Source organism: Henckelia pumila, unplaced genomic scaffold (genome assembly GCF_033568475.1).
Source record: "Henckelia pumila isolate YLH828 unplaced genomic scaffold, ASM3356847v2 CTG_429, whole genome shotgun sequence".
NCBI classification, from domain to species: Eukaryota; Viridiplantae; Streptophyta; class Magnoliopsida; order Lamiales; family Gesneriaceae; genus Henckelia; species Henckelia pumila.
The window spans coordinates 3,357,942-3,378,707 of record NW_027331826.1 but is presented as its reverse complement, the minus strand read 5'-3'; the positions used below and the strand labels follow the sequence as shown (position 1 = coordinate 3,378,707).

The window sequence follows — 20,766 nt, the reverse complement described above, 5'->3', positions numbered from 1 at the left end:
TATTAAATCAATAATTAAAAAATTTATTAATATGTTTCTATTAATATTTATTTGTGAAATAAAATTTACAATTAATTATAATGATTTTTACTTTTTAATTTTTTTTTTTTTTTGTAGTTAACCAACACGCGGATCGACATGTCTAACCCACAACCCAAAGATTTCCAGTCGGCCGGCCCGCCCTCGACTCATCAAATGGTGAGTTTTTGATGGATCGACCCGCCCTGCCATAGATTGATCCGTCAACTCGAGAGAAGTAGTACTCAGTTATAGTCCAAATCAACTCAAGAAAGAATAATAATATGACTATCGTATTATTTAGGTTATGTTCCCTTCCTTACAAGGCTGAATAATAATGTTACAAAAATGTCTATATCAAACATTCGCCCTCCAAACAATGGAAGATGGAACTAAATTTAAAGAAAATCAACTACCAAAGATAAAATATCGAACATAGAAAAAAAAAACTCGGAAGTAGCGCCACTCTATTATACACTCTGCCATCTTCGACATGCCTCGTGTGCAGGGAACTCAAGCGCAAGCTTCGTTAGTCAGCTGGAGAGTCATTTTTATGTTCATGGCCGCCAATTCAGCAGCCAGATATTTGAAGACATACGGCATAGCAACAGTCTCCATCCCTTTACTCGTCTGGCAAACAACACATAGCACTTTTTTGGGGGTTCTGCCTGGTGGAAGGCGTGGGTTTTTATTAATCATCTCTTGCACTGCTCTTTTATGCGACTGGACAACAGACGCCGTCAAGATGCTACCGCAGATGGAGCACACGTCTGCAATGTGATAATCAGAACTCGTGTGAAGCCTATCGTGTAACAGATATGCCGCACCATGAGCTAGAAGAGAGTCTCGCTCCATTTCTCCAAAGCGGATACCACCACCTTTTTTTCTGCCTTTAATAGGTTGTCTGGTTACCTGATCCACCTTTCCGGTGGAACGGACCTGCAAGAAGATATAATATGGGTTAAATGCTGTAGCACAGTCTGCACAGATAGTTGGCATCCACGCAACTGCGATCAAATCTGAGAATAGTCAGATCAAGCACAGCTTTGGTCTTCTTGCAGATACTCTACAAAGGAGGATGAATAATCATATGAGGGCAACAAAGACAATATCTATACGTGCTACTGAAGAATAGAATACGGTTTTACCACTGTCTTCTGTAGTACCTTTTATAATGAGCCATGTAATGAAAGACTTCCAAAATTTAATCTAACTTTTCTTATGCCATCCTCAAACGCCAAGTCACATATGAAAGTTATTAACAAATGAAAACAATTTCTTTAAGGATCACTATGTCCAGGTGATTATCTATTGAAAACTTCAATCAGGCCATTGAAATTTGATTCCACTGTGTTGCATTCTATACCACCTGGACTACACTTGCAACTAAACATGTCTACAGGTTATACCCCTAAAGTAGGTAAAATTGTTCCTATAGTCTTTCAATAAAATGTGTGGAATAAAAATAATTCCTCATATCGATTTATTAATGAATAATAATTCCTTTTTCCAATCATTATGCATCAATGTGAAAATTGACCCAGATAGACTAAAATTGTCACTCTATTAGAGCCATGCATTTGGAAGGGAGATTACACACTCAAGCAGCTGCTTACCAAAATGGCAAAATAGAAGCCAAACCATAAGTCAAATAGAAAATTGTGATAAAGACACATAAATTGGAAGGAGATTGGAAGGAGAAATGCATCAGAAGGAAATCTCTAGGTAGCACTTAAAGCACGTTACATGGTAACTAGCTGCAAAAAGAGCAAGTAAGAAGATATGAAGTTACTGTGATTTTGAGAAGCACCTGAAACTTATCTGAAACCATATGCCGCAGACGCTGATAGTACACAGGCCCAATAAATATTTCGCATGTCAGTTCTGTCCCATATACTCCACTGTACAACACCTCTACTCCATGGTGATTGAATCCACGAGCAATCAGCATAGAACCTAGTTCATCAACAAGTGAACTAGATTCAGATTCCGAACCAGCAGCATTTTTCTTCATTGAACTAGAAAATGGTGACGCATCAATAAAATTTCCATGCAAGGCTCCACCCTGCAATTATACACCAAATTCATACAGCAGTGTTTCAGAGCCCTTGACATTTGGCGGCTTCCAATTCAAACAAATTATTATAGATAATTACTCCCATTCTCAAACTCTTGTCCAACTTCATATGGGTAAGTTGACAAAATAGGACTGCCATTTCATAGAAAGAAATAACATATGATGCTAATCAAAATAAAACTATACTGATGAAGACAATAGAGACAGCCACAACGTTAAATGTAAAGAATTTGCAACGAAGCATATAACACAATCTAGGTTAAAGGTTATCAACTTACCAAGATACTAGAAACAATAGACGCCTTTTGACTGTTTCACGATGAGCTATAGACAAGGTTCTAAAAAGCGGTATGCGATCACCCACCGCCTAGGAGGTTAAGTGGCCGCTTAGACGACATCTAGGCGGGTTTTTTGTAAATATTTTAATTATTAATTATAAAAATATATAATAATTTTATAATATCTAACATTAGTCAAAATATGCATGAATAAAAAATTCAAAAAAAATCGAACAGCCTATGAAGTTTGTTACCCACCTAGGCGGGCGATCTTTCCAGCGACGCCTAGAGGCACCGATTTTCTAAAAATCAGTGCGGTGGGTGACGCCCACCCGCCCACCACCTAGGTGGCCGATTTTTAGAACAATGGCTACAGAGGATTAGTATTTTCAGATTTGACTAGAAAGCTTTAGTGTTTCTGGTGAGTGCCCACATCATTTGACAATTCTAGGAGATTTGAAACAATTTAATTTATTGCCTCCGATGCACTACATCATGTAAGAAATATCTCAACATGAAGCTTGGTATGTAAAATTCTTTTTCTCGTCAGTTTTCCATGGGAATTGATTCTTACACTGGCGTAAGTTGGTTTTGACATTTTATTCAAACTTAAAAGATTAAGAGTTGGTTTTGACATTTTATTAAAAGATTAAGATGTTAAAGGCGTAAAAATACAGAAATAATCATAGTCTCCAACTCCTTCAAGACACGAAAAAGTCCTACTTTCGGCAAAAACTGAGCTACAGAAACAATTATGATAGCTGGTAATACCTTAGCAGCAATTGATTCTAAAAGCATTCCAATAGTCATCCTAGAAGGGAATGCATGAGGATTAATAATAAGATCTGGTCGCATTCCAGTAACTCCTGAAAATGGCATATCTACATCTGGCCATAGCTGAGAGCACACACCCTTTTGCCCATGTCTGCTGCTAAACTTATCACCAATAATTGGATTTCTAATTTGCCGAAATCGTATGTTTGCCTGCATGTAGAATTGGCACACATAATTGCAGGGATAATTATATAAACCATGCATCAGACCTAAAACTAGTCATTAAAAAATAGATCATGCAATTGGGTTCTCTATAGTCAGCAATTATACAAACTAAAATGATGGGATTGCAATGGAAAAAGAAAAAACCACAGACAGATGAACACTTCCATTTAATATTTGATGAAGCTTTGAGATTTAAAAAAGTTCCAAGGTCAGCACAGAAATTTCATTTGTAACCTGGAAATACTTTTTTCACAGAAGACATAATTGTGCCCAGAGAAGAAAGACGGAATTCAGGTAGAAAAAAGCAAAAGGCATGTATCATCTTTGCCTCTTGGGTGAAAGATGGCCAAGGATCACCAAATTAATGTGCTAAAAAGATATCATAGATGTACTGCAGTAGTCACCTCAAAAATAATTCGATAACTCACCTTTTGTATGCACACACTGCTTTTATCATCTGTTTGGATTTTACTGTCACTTTTGTTTCTGCCATCAACTGCAACATAATCGACAATGACAGGCTCCGAAACTTTTAACTGTTTTGTTGTAACTTGAGTTGTAATATCATTGCGGATGCCACAATATGTATCGCTGGGGGATAACCTCTGAAACAAAGTAACTAAATACTGCATTAACATCATTTTAATAAATTAAAAGGTAAACATGGTAAAAGGGGCAGTAAAATCAACCTGCCCAACAAAAGGGAGGCCATCAGAATCAATCAAATGATGGCTTGATTTGTTCAGAGTGCTTCTGCCGAATGATTTTTTAGTGCGATCGGACATGATCTTCTGTTCAGTCAAGTCGATTGTTTCTGTCTGCAGAGTGAGGGCAACATAGATAGGATAATAACTCAGTGTCTGTTTATGAACATGAACACAAAAATACATGCAATGCAATCAATGGTATAGCAATGGAAAAAACAACAAACATAAGAATAAACATGCAAAAACATTTTCCACCTCATCACTCGCAAATTTTAACTAGTTTCTTTTACAGACAACAAATGTCCATCTAATTTGGCAGAGTTGAAATAAAGCAGAATTTCAGGCATTCTCAATATCTTCCAAGTAAAAAGGAATGTCTTAAAACATAAATCAAATAATTTTTCTTCAGAGTTCCACGGCAGTTTCCTCTTAATAATTCGAAAACTAGCCAAAATACAAACTATTTAGCTGCACCCAAAGAGGAGTGGGAGAAATGATTAAAAAAAATTGGTAAGGAAGCACAAGGCATTTAAGACATTTTCGGTTTCAGATTTATTTAGGTATTGGAGTTTTATATATAGTTAATATGATCCGAGCTTTAGTTGTTTAGTGTGCGAACCTCTTGTCCGCTTTTTGTAATTAATAGCTTGTTATTATATAATATAATATCGTTTCCTTTAAAAAATTTAAATGATGAAAAAAATATTAAACATGTATAAAGCATGGTTTATGAAGATTAAACATGACAAATGTGAAAATAAATTACAGAATGTTAAGATGAAAGTACTCCTGTAAATCCACCAACAAGCTTCTCCAAGTAATAAACTTTGAAGGTAAAGAAATTGCTATCCCCATAACATATGTGCAAGGCATTAGATTAGACCTGGTATACGTATCCATGACACAAGCCACGATCAACAGATGATTTATTCAGTACCATGGCATCCTCCATATCATATCTGCATAATTAGAAGAAAAAACATAATCCAAGCTACGAAAGATAATAAAAGATGTGTAATGAGTCAAACTATTTACCCTGAATAAGCTAACACCGCCACAATAGCATTAGTTCCCAGAGGATAGTCATCAATACTGTACTTTTCATAAGCCTTTGTGCGAACAATTGGGGTTTGTGGAGTCTGCAAACAAAATTTTCAGAATTAGGAGCAAGGCAAAAAAATCATCATTTAATTTACTAAAGGGCTCTCTAAAATATGACACCTACTTCAACAAATTACATATAGTTTGCATAATTCAACTATCTTAGGCAGATTTTTATGTACTGAAAAGTTTATACATCATAAAATGTAAATTAAATCAAATAAGCCAAGGAAATAGAAACATTGTGAGCCACTACAGGATATGATTTTTCAATCATCATATTACATTGAGGTTTAAAAAGCCAACTCATCTTTTATGTTCCTAGGTACATAAATAGTAAGTTCAAAAATTGCATAAAAACAAGTTGTGATTAGAAAACAATGTTCTAAAAAGCAGTAGCCTATAGGTGGATGGTTACCCACTGCCTAAACCCTTAGGCAGAACGGGCCATAAACAAGTTTTTTTTTTAACTTAAATATCTAATTTTTTTTGTTCATCTTAGTATTTCTCCTGAGATTCTTCTTTATCGAATTCAAACTCAAAATTCATGACATATTCTTCATTTTTATCTAATACAAATTGATAGACAAATACGTCAAATTATCTTTTTAAAAATTTTAAAATTAAAAAAAAATTATATATTAATCTAGGTGGTAGCCTAGACGAATTTTTGAGCCGTCTACGGTCGATTTATATAATAACATCCAAAAGCATCTACTATCTAAAAATCCAAGCGGCGGGCAACTGCCTAGTGCCTAGGCGCCGCCTTTTAAAACAATGTTAGAAAATGGACTGCTCAAGCAGAAAATCTAACAAAAATTTCTTTTCAGGGTAGAAAGAAAACGAAAGTTAAAGGGTAAGAAGCAGTATCCTTTCACTCTCTGTACATCCCTAAAAATTGACTCATTCTTGTCTGCATACATATGCGATTGTGCATGTTCCTCTAAAAATGAAGCACCTACAAATAAAAAACGTCTATTCCACTCTATGTGACGGCCTAGTGTGTTTCCAACGATCTCTATCACATACCTACATGTGCTGATGTGCATCGCTAAAACCTAATTTTCTTTCATTAGATATGACTGTCTAAAGTAGAAAAACTTCGTACTTAAATTTCTGCACTTGATACCAAAAATTATACTTCGTCTTCCAAGAAAATTAAATACAAGGACAAACCACAAACGATATAAAATAGATCTTTGAATATACGCATGACCTCCACACTATATATTATTTGATTGATCATTTTTCTCCATATACTGCTAGAGTGAACCTCCCAAGCACAGTTCACTTCGCTCTCATATTGCAAGGATGTTTTAATTTTATCCCATACATGCCAATTTTTTTTCCAAATATTCCAATTTGAATTTTCCTGCTGACAGTGAATTTTCCCTTTCACCAATCTCTGAGAGATATTATATGTTATTTTCTCCACCAATTTATTTTCCCATAACAAGAATTTGAATATTTCTCCCCTATATCGGACAGAGGCATCCTCAGATGCTTCTTTTAATGCCTTGATATTTAGAAATTTTAAGTCGCATTTTCCATTTGTGAAGAGTCTACCTTGCCAATGGTTCTATTTTAATTTTTCTCAACACTTTAATATATCCATCTTTTCATTTTTAGAGTCCGCAATTTGGATATGATTTGGATTTCAGTAATTGCATAGTCCGATTATAAAATCTAATATTTTCTTCCTGGCTCCATGATCTGGAGTTATTTAGACACCGTTTGTCAAAGAGGATAGTGGTGCAAAAATTTCTTCCTGCTTCAGGTGAAACTAATTCTGAAATTCAAGTTTCTTTTCCACTTATTTCCATAATAAGATGCAGGCTTATCATACAATCATTGTAGGTGGGGATGTGATTAAATTTTAGCAAAGGGGAAACATGTTGGAGGATCATTTTGTGATTTGAGAGTTCTGTATACACTTGTAATGCTTCTCCCTATAATAAAGATTTGCAGTAGTCCCGTGGAAGTAGCCTATATTGGGTGAACCACGTAAATTCCTGATGTCTTTCTTGATTATTTATTCCTTGTCATGATCGCTTCGACATAATCCATAACAGAACCTAGAGAGGAATAACGGAATAAATATGTGAAGAAGAGAATGGTGGTGGCCATTCGGTTATTTATGTTCTCAAGTATCGAGACTAGCTTAGACTATGGAAACACTAGCATTTAGCTAGGGTTGGCTGTTTGTATTCAGAGTTCATCTCCGGAAAAGAATTTCCTATGTCAGTTTGTTCAACCAATATTAATTCACAAGTGCTTTTGATTGTGATTTGTGTCTTGTCTCTAAATTCTTGTGGCCAAGTAACCAGCAGCCTAACAGCTTACATTCACCAAAAAATTCTGAAGCAATTTCTTGACTGTTCCAACCCGAGTATGACCGAGAAGATAATTTCTCTAACTCACACAAGATAACACTCTAAAACGTTTCTTTCGTATTTGCTCTCTCTCAATTTTGGGATGTCTTTCAATTGAAACAGACGAGTTTTATGTATTGAGCTCCTCGTTGGTGTGAATGCAAGAAAACATGTTTCCTCCAGTCTTGAAACCTCAATCCTTTAGTCGAAAGTTACAGCACGTCCATTGAATGAATTATACACAATCATTCATACCAACAAACATCATCAAATGCGCACACATTTGAATTGACAACTTGTCAATATCGAACATTTCTTCATTTGATGACTTGATTTCAATCATGTCTTCATACCATCAATGCAACAGCTATCTCCTCTCTTACACTTGCAGTCTAATTGAAGTTGAGAAGTTTGTCAATGATTATTGTCTTTGCGAACATATTAGCTGGATTTGTACTTCCAGGAATCTTCTCAAGCATCAAGATTCCATTTTCTAAAACTGATATGATGAAATGGTACCGAACATGTATATGTTTCGTCTTAGCATGATAAACAAGATTTTTTTCTAAATGAATAGCACTTTGACTATCAGAATGTAATGTGCTATCCTCAAGTGTCTAACTCAATTCCAGAAAAATGATCGCAACCAAATCATTTATCTGCTTGCTTCCGTTAGTGCAATGTACTCAGCTTCAGTAGTCGAAAGTGCAACTATCTTTTGCAGTTTGGACACCCTGCTCACTCACTGTCGTATCACCTAATGTAAACACATACCCAGTAGTACTATTCCTACCATCTAGGTCGCCACCCATATCGGCATTGGCAAATCCTTGTAATTCCTGATTAGTATTGCTGAAGCACATAGATAAACTAGCAGTGCCTTTCAAGTACCTGAGAATCCATTTAACTGCTTCTCATTGTTGTTTTCCCGGATTGTTCATAAACCTATTCACAACTCCCACTGCATGTGGTATGTCTGGTCTCGTACACATCATTGCATACATGAGGCTTCCTACCGTAGAAGGATAAGAAACCTTGTTCATATAAGTCTGCTCCTGCTTCGTCGATGGTGTTTGTGATTTGGTTAGTTTAAAATGACTAGCCAAAGGAGTACTCACAACTTTAGCTTCATCCATATCAAATCTACTAACCACCTTTTCCAAGTATTTTTCTTGAAATATCTTCAAGATTCCATTCACCCGATCTCTTAAGATCTTCATTCCAAGGATTTGTTTTGCAGCACCCAAATCTTTCATAGAAAATTCTTATCTATCTTTCTTGAGTTTATCAATCTCCTCCAGACAAAAATCTGCTATCAACATGTCATCTATTGATCTAAATGTAGCGGTATTATAATACAAGAACCGTTAAACTTTTTTACCTAACAGCTTCTTCTCGACTTATTTAAAACCTGGGCGCCGTAATTTTCCTTCTTTCCGATGATTGTGCGAGCTCCTGGTATCCTCCATCTCAGGCCTAAATGTCCAGGCCCTAATATGAATAGCTCATCCTGGGGCTTCATGTCTCCAATTATTAGGTCTCGGCCTGATAGAAAGGCAGCCCATGGTAGTTTCTTCAATAAAAGCCCATTTCCGGGCAGTCCAAACCATAGGTCTCACAATCTGCAAGCCCAAAATCAGCTCTCATTTTCTCAATGCTACTAGAAATTTCCATGGGGTTTTGCCTTGTCTCGATCTTTCTTTTTAATCCTTTCTCTTCACATATTTATTCCCTTCTCCCACTCTAAATTCTTCCAAGGCTTTGTGACTCTTAGACCGTCTTTAGGTTTGGGCCCCATATATTAAAGCCCATAACTATATCAGTCCCTAATATAAACTCGGTGTCAGCCACTTTTGCCCTCTGATCCTATATGAATACATGAGCTCACAGACAATCTGTAAGATTAAAACAATTTCCTGTCTATTGATTTTTTAAACTTCTTATCCAGCCACTTTTTTCCTTTCCATCTTGTATGGTTTTTATGTTTCCTTGTTTTCTTTGTAACTTCTTATTTCGGCCGTGATTTTTTCTTATACTGCTATTGATTCTTGCATTTCATTTCCAATTCAATGGATACCAATTCAAACATCACATCATTAATTTCTGATATTTTCAAATTCCAGGATTTCTCATCAAAAGTAGCAGATGGGTAAAAGTTGGTAGTCAAAAGAGCTCTTCAAAAATAGAAAGATGACACACAAACCTGGAGATGATAGAGCTTCTGATCAGCACGGGAATTTATAGTTTGACAAGAGAAACCCATTGTCTGCTTTCCCATCTATAAAAAGGTAATGACAAGAAACTCAAAATCCCAATATTTTAAATGCAGGCAAGGAATGTGATGAAAGCAGCAGAACCAATACCTGACACTTAGTCCCCAAAAAAAGGAAAAAGAAATACCTGACACTGATACATATTTCTAGGACTCTGGTTATGATCAGACCAAGGTGTAAGATTCGCCACAACACTCATCATTCCAGTTGGATGAATTTCTTCATGAGTGGCAGGAAATACATCCTTTCTACCACCATCTCCACCATCAGGACAACGTATTTCCATGTAAACCTGCCCATGTATACTTCAGTAAGAAGCTTGCAGCTGGTGGATTGCAATTGATGCATTAAAATAATAATTATGATCAAACCATATCATTTTTACATAGAAAAAAACAGCAATGCAATATGGTCAGAATAAAGCTCACCTGTTCAAATGGTCCAATAAGCTCGATGTTATTGCCCTCGTCAGGAGAAATAACGATGTTCCTTACAGGTCGAACAAATCTGGACGCAGAAGTGAACAGGTATAAACCAGGGTAAGCCCCACCCATGCTAAGAGGAATATAGCCCACCTCAAGATCCTCAGGTATCTATAGAGATGATAAAAATTCAGGGCTAACACCTACAAATTGTTCCACAGAATAAAGGACAAATGCACACCTCAGGCACTCCTGAAACCTTTAGCTGGCGCAGGTATGAGACAGCCTTCTCTACGATATCAAATGGAATAGAACCAACCACCCGGCCATCCAAAATAACATGAAGAACTTCAGGAGGACCTGCTTGCACAAACTTTGGGAGTGACGGAGTCATTCCAATTCCAACCAAAACCTTTAAAATCGACATTCGAATTTTGAGAAAGTCTTTTACACCGCCCTTAGCATCATAATATGAAGTTATACCTGTCAAAAAAGTAACCAAAAAAATCAGTAGCTCAGGTCAGTCCGCAAAAAGCGCTATGTCTGGAGAACTGATTGTGTCATTCAGTAGGACATTGATTAACAAATCAAAAGGGAAAAAAAATTGTAGGAAAATTTAAAGGGAAAATAGAACAAAGGTTTTTACGAGTCTATCCGAAGTCCTATACCTATGGCATCCACGAACTACTAGACAGGTGTTAAACTGCAGTTCTGGTGTCAGTCTCACAGAGACTGAAATTCATAATTGAAAACCTCTCGTTAGATAAAGCATTTTTATGCCAAACTATTCTTACAGATTCCATGTTCAAAGGATACTACGACTTAATCTTCCACATTAAATTATCTCTATTCACTACTACATCCTCGAGCAAGTTTAGCAACATCCTGCATGCACGTATAGTTTTCTTAAAAATGATTCACTCAACTTGAATTGGTCCGACCAATTCCTCGTCTTCCTTTTTTCCCGTTTCCTACAGTCACAAGATTTTCCCCCTCTATCATCTTTTCTATTCAACAATGGAATCATTCAAGATGACAGATTGTTCTAACTCAAAGTTCTCCACATATAAACATGGAAACCCCTAGGTAAAGCATCATAAAGCGACTAATTCATAAAAAAAGCTAGTAGTTCATAACAAAATTGAAACTCAATTAAAAAAATTACAGATGTTGACGCACAGTATTAGATATTCAAGGTAATTAAAAAAATCTACAAGATAGAACAAATTATATCACGTATCTCGCGTATGAGATGCAAATTTTACAGACAAATTCTTACAGCAAGCAGCAGTCATATGGTTGAGCAGCCCACATGGCTCCCCATCGGGCGTGTGAACAGGACATAAAAATCCCCAGGATCTGTAAAAAGATCCAGCACAAAAGATATGAGGTTTTGAAGACAGGAAGCAAATAATGTACAGCGGAGAGAGGAAAAACCAACTTAAACAAAGAAATGCCTCAAGTGTTCTAGAAATAGATATATTATCTTACTCCGGTAACAATTTTCGAACACTTGTGGTACGGAGACCTGCAAATGAAGCACCTCGATGGACAGCTCGAAAGTGTGAAAGGAAACGCAGAAAATTCAATCTTTCTGCTTGAACAGTCATCCCAGCTCTCTAGTAAATATAACCCAAAGCATAAGAAACTGAACAGAGGCAAGCAAGATAGCCTCCCATCAAGAAAGAGTGTAAGAGAAGGGAAAAAATAACTTCAATTTAGAAAGTGATAATGGCCGAAATATTATTCAAAAGGATTAGAAAGTAACACAAAGGTGTTGAAATCCTTGCAGATTTTCTAGATCCACCCTGATATTTAGGGATTGATTTGATCTACTTACTTAATTAAACTTGCTAATTATATCTTTGATTTGTATCTATCTTTTCCTTATATAGTTGGCATTCTAGGTGTATAAATGTTTGTACATTTATCTTTTCACGTAAGAGAAATAAAAAAACTTTCATCTTCAGAAATTCTTCATGGTATCAGAGCGGGTCTTAAACCTCTGATATATTTCCGACGACCAAATACAGAATGGCTTCGGACTCAAATAAAAAGGATCCTCGCGAGGATCAAACTCACAACCATCTCGGCTCTGTGTACTCCAATAACTCCCATCCTGTCACAGGACACAAATTGAATGGGCAAAACTACCTTCAATGGTCACAATCTGTGATGATGTACATTTGCGGCAAAGGTTTGGATGATTACCTTACTGGAAAAATCACCCCTCCAAAAACAGATGACCCGAAGTTCAAAACCTGGAAGATCAACAACAACATGGTGATGTCCTGGCTTGTCAACTAGATGACAAACGAGATAGGCGAAAATTTCCTTCTCTACATCACAGCACATGAAATCTGGGATGCTGCCAAGGAATTTTACTCCAGCAAGGAAAACACATCGGAGATCTTCGAAATAGAAACCACACTCCATGATCTCCGACAAGGAGATCTCAGTGTCACTCAATACTACAATATACTTACACGCCATTGGCAGCGATTGGATGTGTTTGAAGAAAATCAGTGGGGCTGTCCAGATGATGCAAAGAAATTTCGTGAAATCGTTGAGAGGAAAAGAATATTTAAGTTTCTGATGGGCCTTAACAGGAACCTAGATGAAGTTCGAGGGAGAATATTAGGAATGAAACCACTTATGAATATTCGAGAAGTGTTCTCTGAAGTCCGCAGAGAAGAAAGCAGGAAAAAGGTGATGATGGGGGAACAAACCACCGACTATTCTACAGAGAACTCAGCTTTGGCAGCACGAGCCACTCAACAAGTCAATGGTGACAATCGACAAAGAAAAGGGAAGTTATGGTGTGAAAAATGCAAGAAGCCTTCTCACAACTTGGACACCTGCTGGAAAATTCATGGAAAACCCTCAAATTGGAAGCCTGCATATTCAACTCATGGCAAGGAGAGCAGAGGCAGTAATGCTTCAGTTAATGAAGGGTTTGCAACATCAGATTCCAACTTATTCAGCAAGGAGCAACTCGAGTTATTGCAAAAATTGTTCTCACCACAGAATAATAACATGGTGGGGACAGGAACTGTGGCACAAAAAGGTAATTTCTTAAGTGCCCTCACTGTACATTCAAAGAAAAACAGCCCATGGATAGTGGACTCGGGAGCATCTGATCATATGACCGGAGATGCTTCTCTTTTCCACAAATACTATCCATGCAGAGAAGATTTGACTGTGAAAATTGCTGATGGATCCTTGTCTAAGGTGGCAGGAACAGGTTCCATAATTATTTCTGAGAATATATCTTTATCCTCGGTCCTCCATGTGCCAAATCTTGATTGTAATCTCTTGTCAGTCAGCAAATTTACTCAAGAAAATAAATGTGTTGCTAAATTTTTCTCAAATATCTGTGAATTTCAGGATTTGGATTCGGGGAGGACGATTGGCAATGCTAAGATGTGCTCTGGACTTTTTTCTTCTCAAGAATGAAGATTATGTTAGAGGCCAGAATTCTAATGTTGTGTGTGTTCCTTCAAAAGGTTCAGTTTCTTGTGAAACTAAGAATAAGGATAGTGAAGTTATGTTGTGGCACTATCGTCTAGGTCACCCTCATTTCTTGTATCTCCAAAGATTGTTTCCATCCTTGTTTAGTAATAAAAGTTCTCAATTGTTTCGATGTGAGGTGTGTCAATACTCTAAACATTCTAGTAGTTCTTATCCCCGTATACCATATAAAGCTTCCTCACCTTTTTCAATGATCCACAGCGATGTGTGGGGGCCATCCAAAACAAAAAATGTGACTGGAACTAGATGGTTTGTGTCATTTGTGGATGACCACACTAGAGTCACATGGTTGTTCCTTATGAAATCAAAATCTGAAGTGGGAGCACTGTTCCAAAAATTCAATAATATGGTTCAAACACAATTTCAAACTAAAATACGAGTGATAAAGACTGATAATGCAAAAGAGTATTTTGAAACAAATCTGGGTCAATATCTTGTAAATCAAGGAATTATCCATTTGAGTTCTTGTGTTGATACACCCCAACAAAATGGGATTGCAGAAAGAAAAAATAGGCACATTCTTGAAGTTGCTCGATCCTTGATGTTTTCAACTCATGTTCCTAAGTTCCTTTGGGGTGAAGCAATTCTCACAGCAACCTATCTTATAAATAGGATGCCTTCTCGGACTTTAAACTTCAAGACTCCCTGTCAACTCCTTCTTCAGACCTTCCCAAGCTGTCGGATCATATCCAGCATTCCTCTAAAGGTCTTTGGGTGTACTTGCTTTGTTCATATTCATGATCATCTTAGGAGTAAACTTAACCCAAAAGCTGTTAAGTGCATATTTGTTGGGTACTCATCTCATCAAAAGGGTTACAAGTGTTATTCTCCTGTCACTCATAAGTTCTACACCTCCATGGATGTATCATTCTTTGAAGAACAACCTTACTATAAGTCTGAAATTTCTAATGAAACTGCCTCGCAAGAACTTCAATCATGGAACTCTGATATATTCATACAGAATGCTATTGATTCATACCGAAATCTAGTCCCAAACTCTACTGATCTGTTGGAATCATCTCAACCAACTTCAAGTCATCAACCAGCACCTAGTAACTCTTTGCAGCCTGAACCAACTGCCGAGCTTCGAGTCTATTCCAGGAGAAAAAGAAATCAAGAAGAAAAGGAACTTGAGACATTGCAGCATTGCCATGAATCCAACCCAACTCCAGAGCCAAACAATTCACCAGGTAACACTAGTCCCTGTTCTCCTCCAATCAATGCGATAGATGATGATGAACCTATTGCTTTAAGAAAAGGGAAGAGATCATGCACTGATCATCCTATTCAAAAGTTTGTCTCATAGAATGCTCTATCACCAAATTATCATGCATTTGTTAGTAATCTTGACAGTATACAAATTCCAAAGTCTATTCATGAAGCTCTTAAGAAACCAGAATGGAAAGCTGCTGTTTGGGAGGAAATACGAGCATTGGAGAAAGCTGGTACTTGGGAAATATCGAAATTACCAGATGGAAAACAGCCAGTGGGTTGCAAGTGGATTTTTACAGTTAAACAGAATATTGATGGCAGCATTAACAGGTTCAAAGCACGACTTGTTGCAAAAGGATTCACTCAATCATATGGCATAGACTACCAGGAAACATTCGCTCCAGTTGCAAAACTTAACACTGTCAGAGTGTTGTTATCTCTTGCCTCGAATCTTAACTGGCCATTACACCAACTAGATGTAAAGAATGCTTTTCTAAATGGTGATCTCGAGGAGGAAGTATACATGGAGATACCTCCTGGATTTGAAGATCTCACAAGTCCTAACAGTGATTGCAAACTCAAGAAATCTTTATATGGCCTTAAACAATCACCAAAGGCTTGGTTTGACAGATTTACAAAAGCTGTGAAGTAATTCGGGTATAGTCAAAGCCAAGCTGATCATACCATGTTTGTCAAACAGTCCACCACAAATCAAAGGGCAGTCCTTATTGTCTATGTCGATGATATTATCCTAACTGGAGATGATTTTGCAGAACTCAACAAACTCAAAAACTTCCTCGCCAAAGAATTCGAAATTAAGGACTTGGGGAACCTCAGGTATTTTTTGGGCATAGATCGAATAAGGGAATCTTAGTTTCACAACGAAAGTATGTGATGGATCTATTGAAGGAGACTGGAATGCTTGGATGTAAACCAGCCGATACACCCATGGATCAAAATTCAATTCTAAGAACTACAAAAGACAGTGTGGAATTCGACAAAGGAAGATATCAAAGATTGGTTGGAAAACTCATCTACCTGTCTCATACTAGACTAGACATTAGCTTCGCTGTCAGTGTTGTAAGCCAGCACATGAATAAACCAACTGAAGAACACATGGAAGCAGTTTATAGGATCCTACGGTATTTAAAAAGAACACCTGGTCAAGGTTTGTGACAGAAAATAAGAAGGTTGAGATATTTACTGATGCTGATTGGGCTGGATCTATAGAAGATCGAAGATCAACTTCAGGGTATTGCACCTATGTTTGGGGAAATTTGGTCACTTGGCGTAGCAAGAAGCAACTGGTAGTGTCCCGGAGTAGTGCAGAAGCTGAATTTAGAGCATTATCACAAGGCATATGTGAGGGAATATGGCTAAAACGATTGCTTACTGAACTGAACATACACATGTCAGGGTCTGTAAAATTATTCTGTGATAACCAGTCTACCATCAGCATAGCAAAAAATCCAGTGTGTCATGATCGAACTAAGCATGTGGAGATTGACAGACACTTTGTAAAAGAAAAACTTGAAGCAGGAATCATCTCTCTTCATTACATCCCAACAAGTCATCAAACTGCGGATATCTTGACAAAAGCATTGCCTAGAAGACAACTTGAGGAGCTAAAATCCAAGCTAGGATTACTCAACATCTACAACCTAGCTTGAGGGGGAGTGTTGAAATCCTTGCAGATTTTCTAGATCCACCCTGATATTTAGGATTGATTTGATCTACTTACTTAATTAAACTTGCTAATATATCTTTGATTTGTATCTATCTTTTCCTTGTATAGTTGGTATTCTAGGTGTATAAATGTTTGTACAATTATCTTTTCACGTAAGAGGAATAAAAAAACTTTCATCTTCAGAATTTCTTCAGTTGTCCTATAGCATAAATAAACCAAGATATAGTTTATTCGCCATTAACGGATTCAAAACCGATCCATATTGGTTTCCATCATGATATCATATGATTTGCAAAGTCGAGCTGTATCCGATGTTACTTGAGCTTATTCAGATACTCAAATTCACATTGCACAACATATCAGATGCTTCAACACAATTTTACATTGTCGTAAAGCTTACTTTGTAAAGCTTAGTGCATTTTTATATAAGAAACATAGATAGCAATATGCCGAATACATAGTCTGTTGTCCAGTACAGCAACTTAAATGGATATTTAAATTTCATTCTTGTGGCCATGGATCACAACAAATTCCTTCCACGTCGATTTCTTTAAACCTTCATTTTGACAACTGAGCTATTTACACGCATCATACATATTTTAACTTACCATTGATCTTACTTTGCCAAGGCAGCAACATAAAGGTAAGTAGGTAACACACATGCCAATAGAATATTGAAGGACCATAAACAAACAAGTGTAATAACAACAAAGGAATCTCTTAATGAAAAACTCGTGGAAGTGTTGGTAAAAGATCATGTTTTTGTAGAAGTGATTAAATTTATATTTATAAATATAAATTATGAAAAAGTGGGAAAATCAGAAGTGGACATGTGTTCGAAAATACAAGTGAAAAGCTGAAATTTTTTAATCTCATGCTAGTTTTTTAACAAAATAACAAAAATAATCTTACTGGATAACACATCTCTCTTCGTTTATCTGAATGAATGTAAAGGGTAAATTTTTTACTAGACAAAAAATATTGGGGGCAAGAATGTCCATAAGAATTTACACTTATTTACCAAAATACCAAAATCACTTATGAATAATCAGAATAAGGCTAGCTTCGAGATTATAATGAAATCGAGCATAAGCCAAATCTGCGGTTAAGAAACATCAAAAACTGATTTTTTTTAAGTGAATTGAATAATCACTTTTTTTTAGTGATTGCAAACACTATCCAAATCAGCTTACAGATTTTTTGTGGCAATTCCATACCAATATGATATACGTTAGTTGTGCATTTATTCTCATCACCAGAATCAATGCACATTCCCATGCATAATTACCATAAAGATATTCTAATCAGAAACACAATCATCTTCAAAATGAATTTTCAATTATACAGAACATTTACCACCATAAACAAGTTCACAGACACGGTAAATCCCAAATACACACCACTCTCTATAGGATGTAGATACCTGAAACAATGAAAAAGAATGCCAGTATCTGTACCTGGTTCAAGTCCAAACCCGTTTGTGTGACCAATCTTCCCGTCTTTAACAAATTTTCAACAATCGCCCCAATCTGCCGCGGAGAATTTTTTTCAATAACTTTTTTAACATCTGCCACTGTCATTAAAAAGGTACAAAAATGTCAAACCAGTCTCGTGATACAATTGCCACGAGCCAGTTTTTTTCTAGAAATTTGAGCATTAATAAAAAAATCATGATTAGGATACACAATTTAAGTCATTGACATTATTATCTAAAACCACATTCTAAAGCATAAATGTTATGTCATCTGCTTGCAAGGAAAGGTGAGAAATAGACACTCCTTCAGTAGTTTCCACCAAAATGCGATGCAAATAAAAGAAATAACAGAAACTACAACTTTGCTTCTATCGAATCCTAGATCCAAATCAAGGTAAGCAAATCTGACTTTCAGTGCAAGTGGCCCACACAACCTTAAATCCTACATCTAAAGTTTCACTGCACCATACAACCAAAAAAACGATTGTACAGGTTCCAAACACATATTTGTGTTCTGGAAACAGCGGGCAATTAATTCTTCAACATCACAAAATTGGATGTTGTTGCAGGAAAGACATGTTAACCGCAACTATAACTTCCGTTGCGAGGACAAAAAATGTCAAAAACAGTGTACTAGAATAACCATGAAAACAACAAAAACAACAAACCCATCAAACTAGACAACACTATAAAATCGTTCAGAAAGAGCAGGAGAAGAAAATAAATACTAAAGAAGTTAACATTCTGTAATAATAATATTACCTATTCGACAACAAAAAAGTATGAAAAACAAAAACAAAAGGAACTTAATGCATACAAGTGCTCAACTCAAACTTCTTCGTTTTATTGTCAACTTCATCTTGAAGAAGCCGTTTAACCTTGACCAACCAGTCTTGTAATCTTTCCTGAAATGTACAAAACAATAAATAAATAAATAAATAAACATCCACATTATGCATCTACAAAATGAAATTCCAGAATATCATATGCAAGTTTGAGCACATTCAGTTCACCTATAAGGTACAGATGAATCATAACAACATGGTCAATTCTGATATCACCAGCAAATAAGCAGGGAAATCAGATATAACGCCTCACTGTATCAAGACGGGTCTTTTCAGCGTGCTTATGTCCTCACTCACACGCACCCTGGAAAACTTCCCAGGGGGTCACCCATCCTATAATTGCCCCAAATCAAGCACGCTTAACTTTGGAGTTCTTATGTGATGAGCTTCCAAAAAGAAGATGCACCTTCTTGATATGAGTTGTACATATCAAATCTTTTGTACCTCTCATTCCGGTGTGGGATCGGTTCATTCATGTCACCCGTCGCCCATTCTTTGGTGGGATTTCCATCTTTCAGGTATTAACCACCCATATTGCGGACCATGTACCGCCCTACGACTTTTTGGCTCCGGGTGTCACATGCCCACCAGCTTCCGCTTGGTTCGTCCCTGAACCACACCGTACTGGGAGAGGCCAGTCTCTGATACCATTTATAACGCCCCACTGTATCAAGACGGGTCTTTTCAGCGTGCTTATGTCCTCACTCACACGCACCCTGGAAAACTTCCCAGGGGTCACCCATCCTATAATTGCCCCAAGTCAAGCACGCTTAACTTTGGAGTTCTTATGTGATGAGCTTCCGAAAAGAAGATGCACCTTCTTGATATGAGTTGTACATATCAAGTCTTTTGTACCTCTCATTTCAGTGTGGGATCGGTTCATTCATGTCACCCATCGCCCATTCTTTGGTGGGGTTTCCATCTTTCAGGTATTAACCACCCATATTGCGGACCATGTACCGCCCTAGGACTTTTTGGCTCCGGGTGTCACATCAGATATATTGAGAAAAGCAATTCTGTGAAGGAATATTCCAATTCATTTAAAGCCCTAAAGTTTTCTGCTACAGGTGTAATCACAAAAGAAAGGTAGGTAATAACCAAAGCAGGGCTTCTTAAGACAGATATTTGAACCTGCAAACATGAAATTTTTTCCCCGAACATGAGTCATATGCCCATTAACCAACACAAGAGGTGAAACGATAAATTTCAATGACTGCATCACGTAGGAAGCAGAAACTAGCTTTCATAAAATTCGTAATTGCTTCCCACAGAAACGAAACGCTGTTCACAATGAAAAATATAAACGAGATCCATCAACAAATCTTCATTGGGTATTGTGACTGCTACTATGGCAAAATTTTAGTTCATCACAATATTCGTGAACAACTTACATTTACACATAACAAAGTCTTTCTTTCAGTGGGACCATGAAGTCATTTATATTCTAAACATTATTCATGTTGCAATATGCAATCAACGCAGGTCAGAACAATTCTTTTTTGGAGCACATGCATCAAGAACAACAATAAATGAAAGTTGAGTTAATTAACTGCATCACCTTCAAAGAATGAAGTATCATAGTGCATACCTTGAGATAAATAGAAATTAGGTGGCCAGGCAATAGAACTTCTTGGTTTTGCAAGGAATCTGGGTTGTCCGGTAAAGAAGTCTTATCTATGAAAGAAAACAATTTCTGCAGCATGAATCTGAAATACGAGTGAAATGGTTAGGGACAAAATGACATACATAATTATATGGAACTTAAAAATA

General features: G+C 36.8%; 1 protein-coding gene across 2 annotated transcripts in view; it reads right to left on the bottom strand.

The window, feature by feature from the left end:
• Positions 1-292: 292 nt before the first annotated feature.
• The window catches only part of LOC140871158 (DNA-directed RNA polymerase I subunit 2), a 30,371-nt gene continuing 9,897 nt past the window's right edge, over positions 293-20,766 (bottom strand). For both annotated transcript variants that reach the window (XM_073273593.1, XM_073273594.1), the window contains exons 12-27: positions 20,585-20,702; positions 18,969-19,056; positions 18,135-18,250; positions 11,739-11,866; positions 11,527-11,606; positions 10,489-10,730; positions 10,254-10,418; positions 9,953-10,117; positions 9,756-9,830; positions 5,115-5,218; positions 4,963-5,038; positions 4,062-4,190; positions 3,801-3,977; positions 3,145-3,357; positions 1,829-2,083; positions 293-957 (exon numbers count right to left, since the gene is read on the bottom strand). In XM_073273593.1, the coding sequence (XP_073129694.1) occupies positions 532-957; positions 1,829-2,083; positions 3,145-3,357; positions 3,801-3,977; positions 4,062-4,190; positions 4,963-5,038; positions 5,115-5,218; positions 9,756-9,830; positions 9,953-10,117; positions 10,254-10,418; positions 10,489-10,730; positions 11,527-11,606; positions 11,739-11,866; positions 18,135-18,250; positions 18,969-19,056; positions 20,585-20,702 (2,557 nt within the window). In that variant the 3' untranslated portion in view covers positions 293-531. The remainder of the gene's footprint in view (positions 958-1,828; positions 2,084-3,144; positions 3,358-3,800; positions 3,978-4,061; positions 4,191-4,962; positions 5,039-5,114; positions 5,219-9,755; positions 9,831-9,952; positions 10,118-10,253; positions 10,419-10,488; positions 10,731-11,526; positions 11,607-11,738; positions 11,867-18,134; positions 18,251-18,968; positions 19,057-20,584; positions 20,703-20,766) is intronic.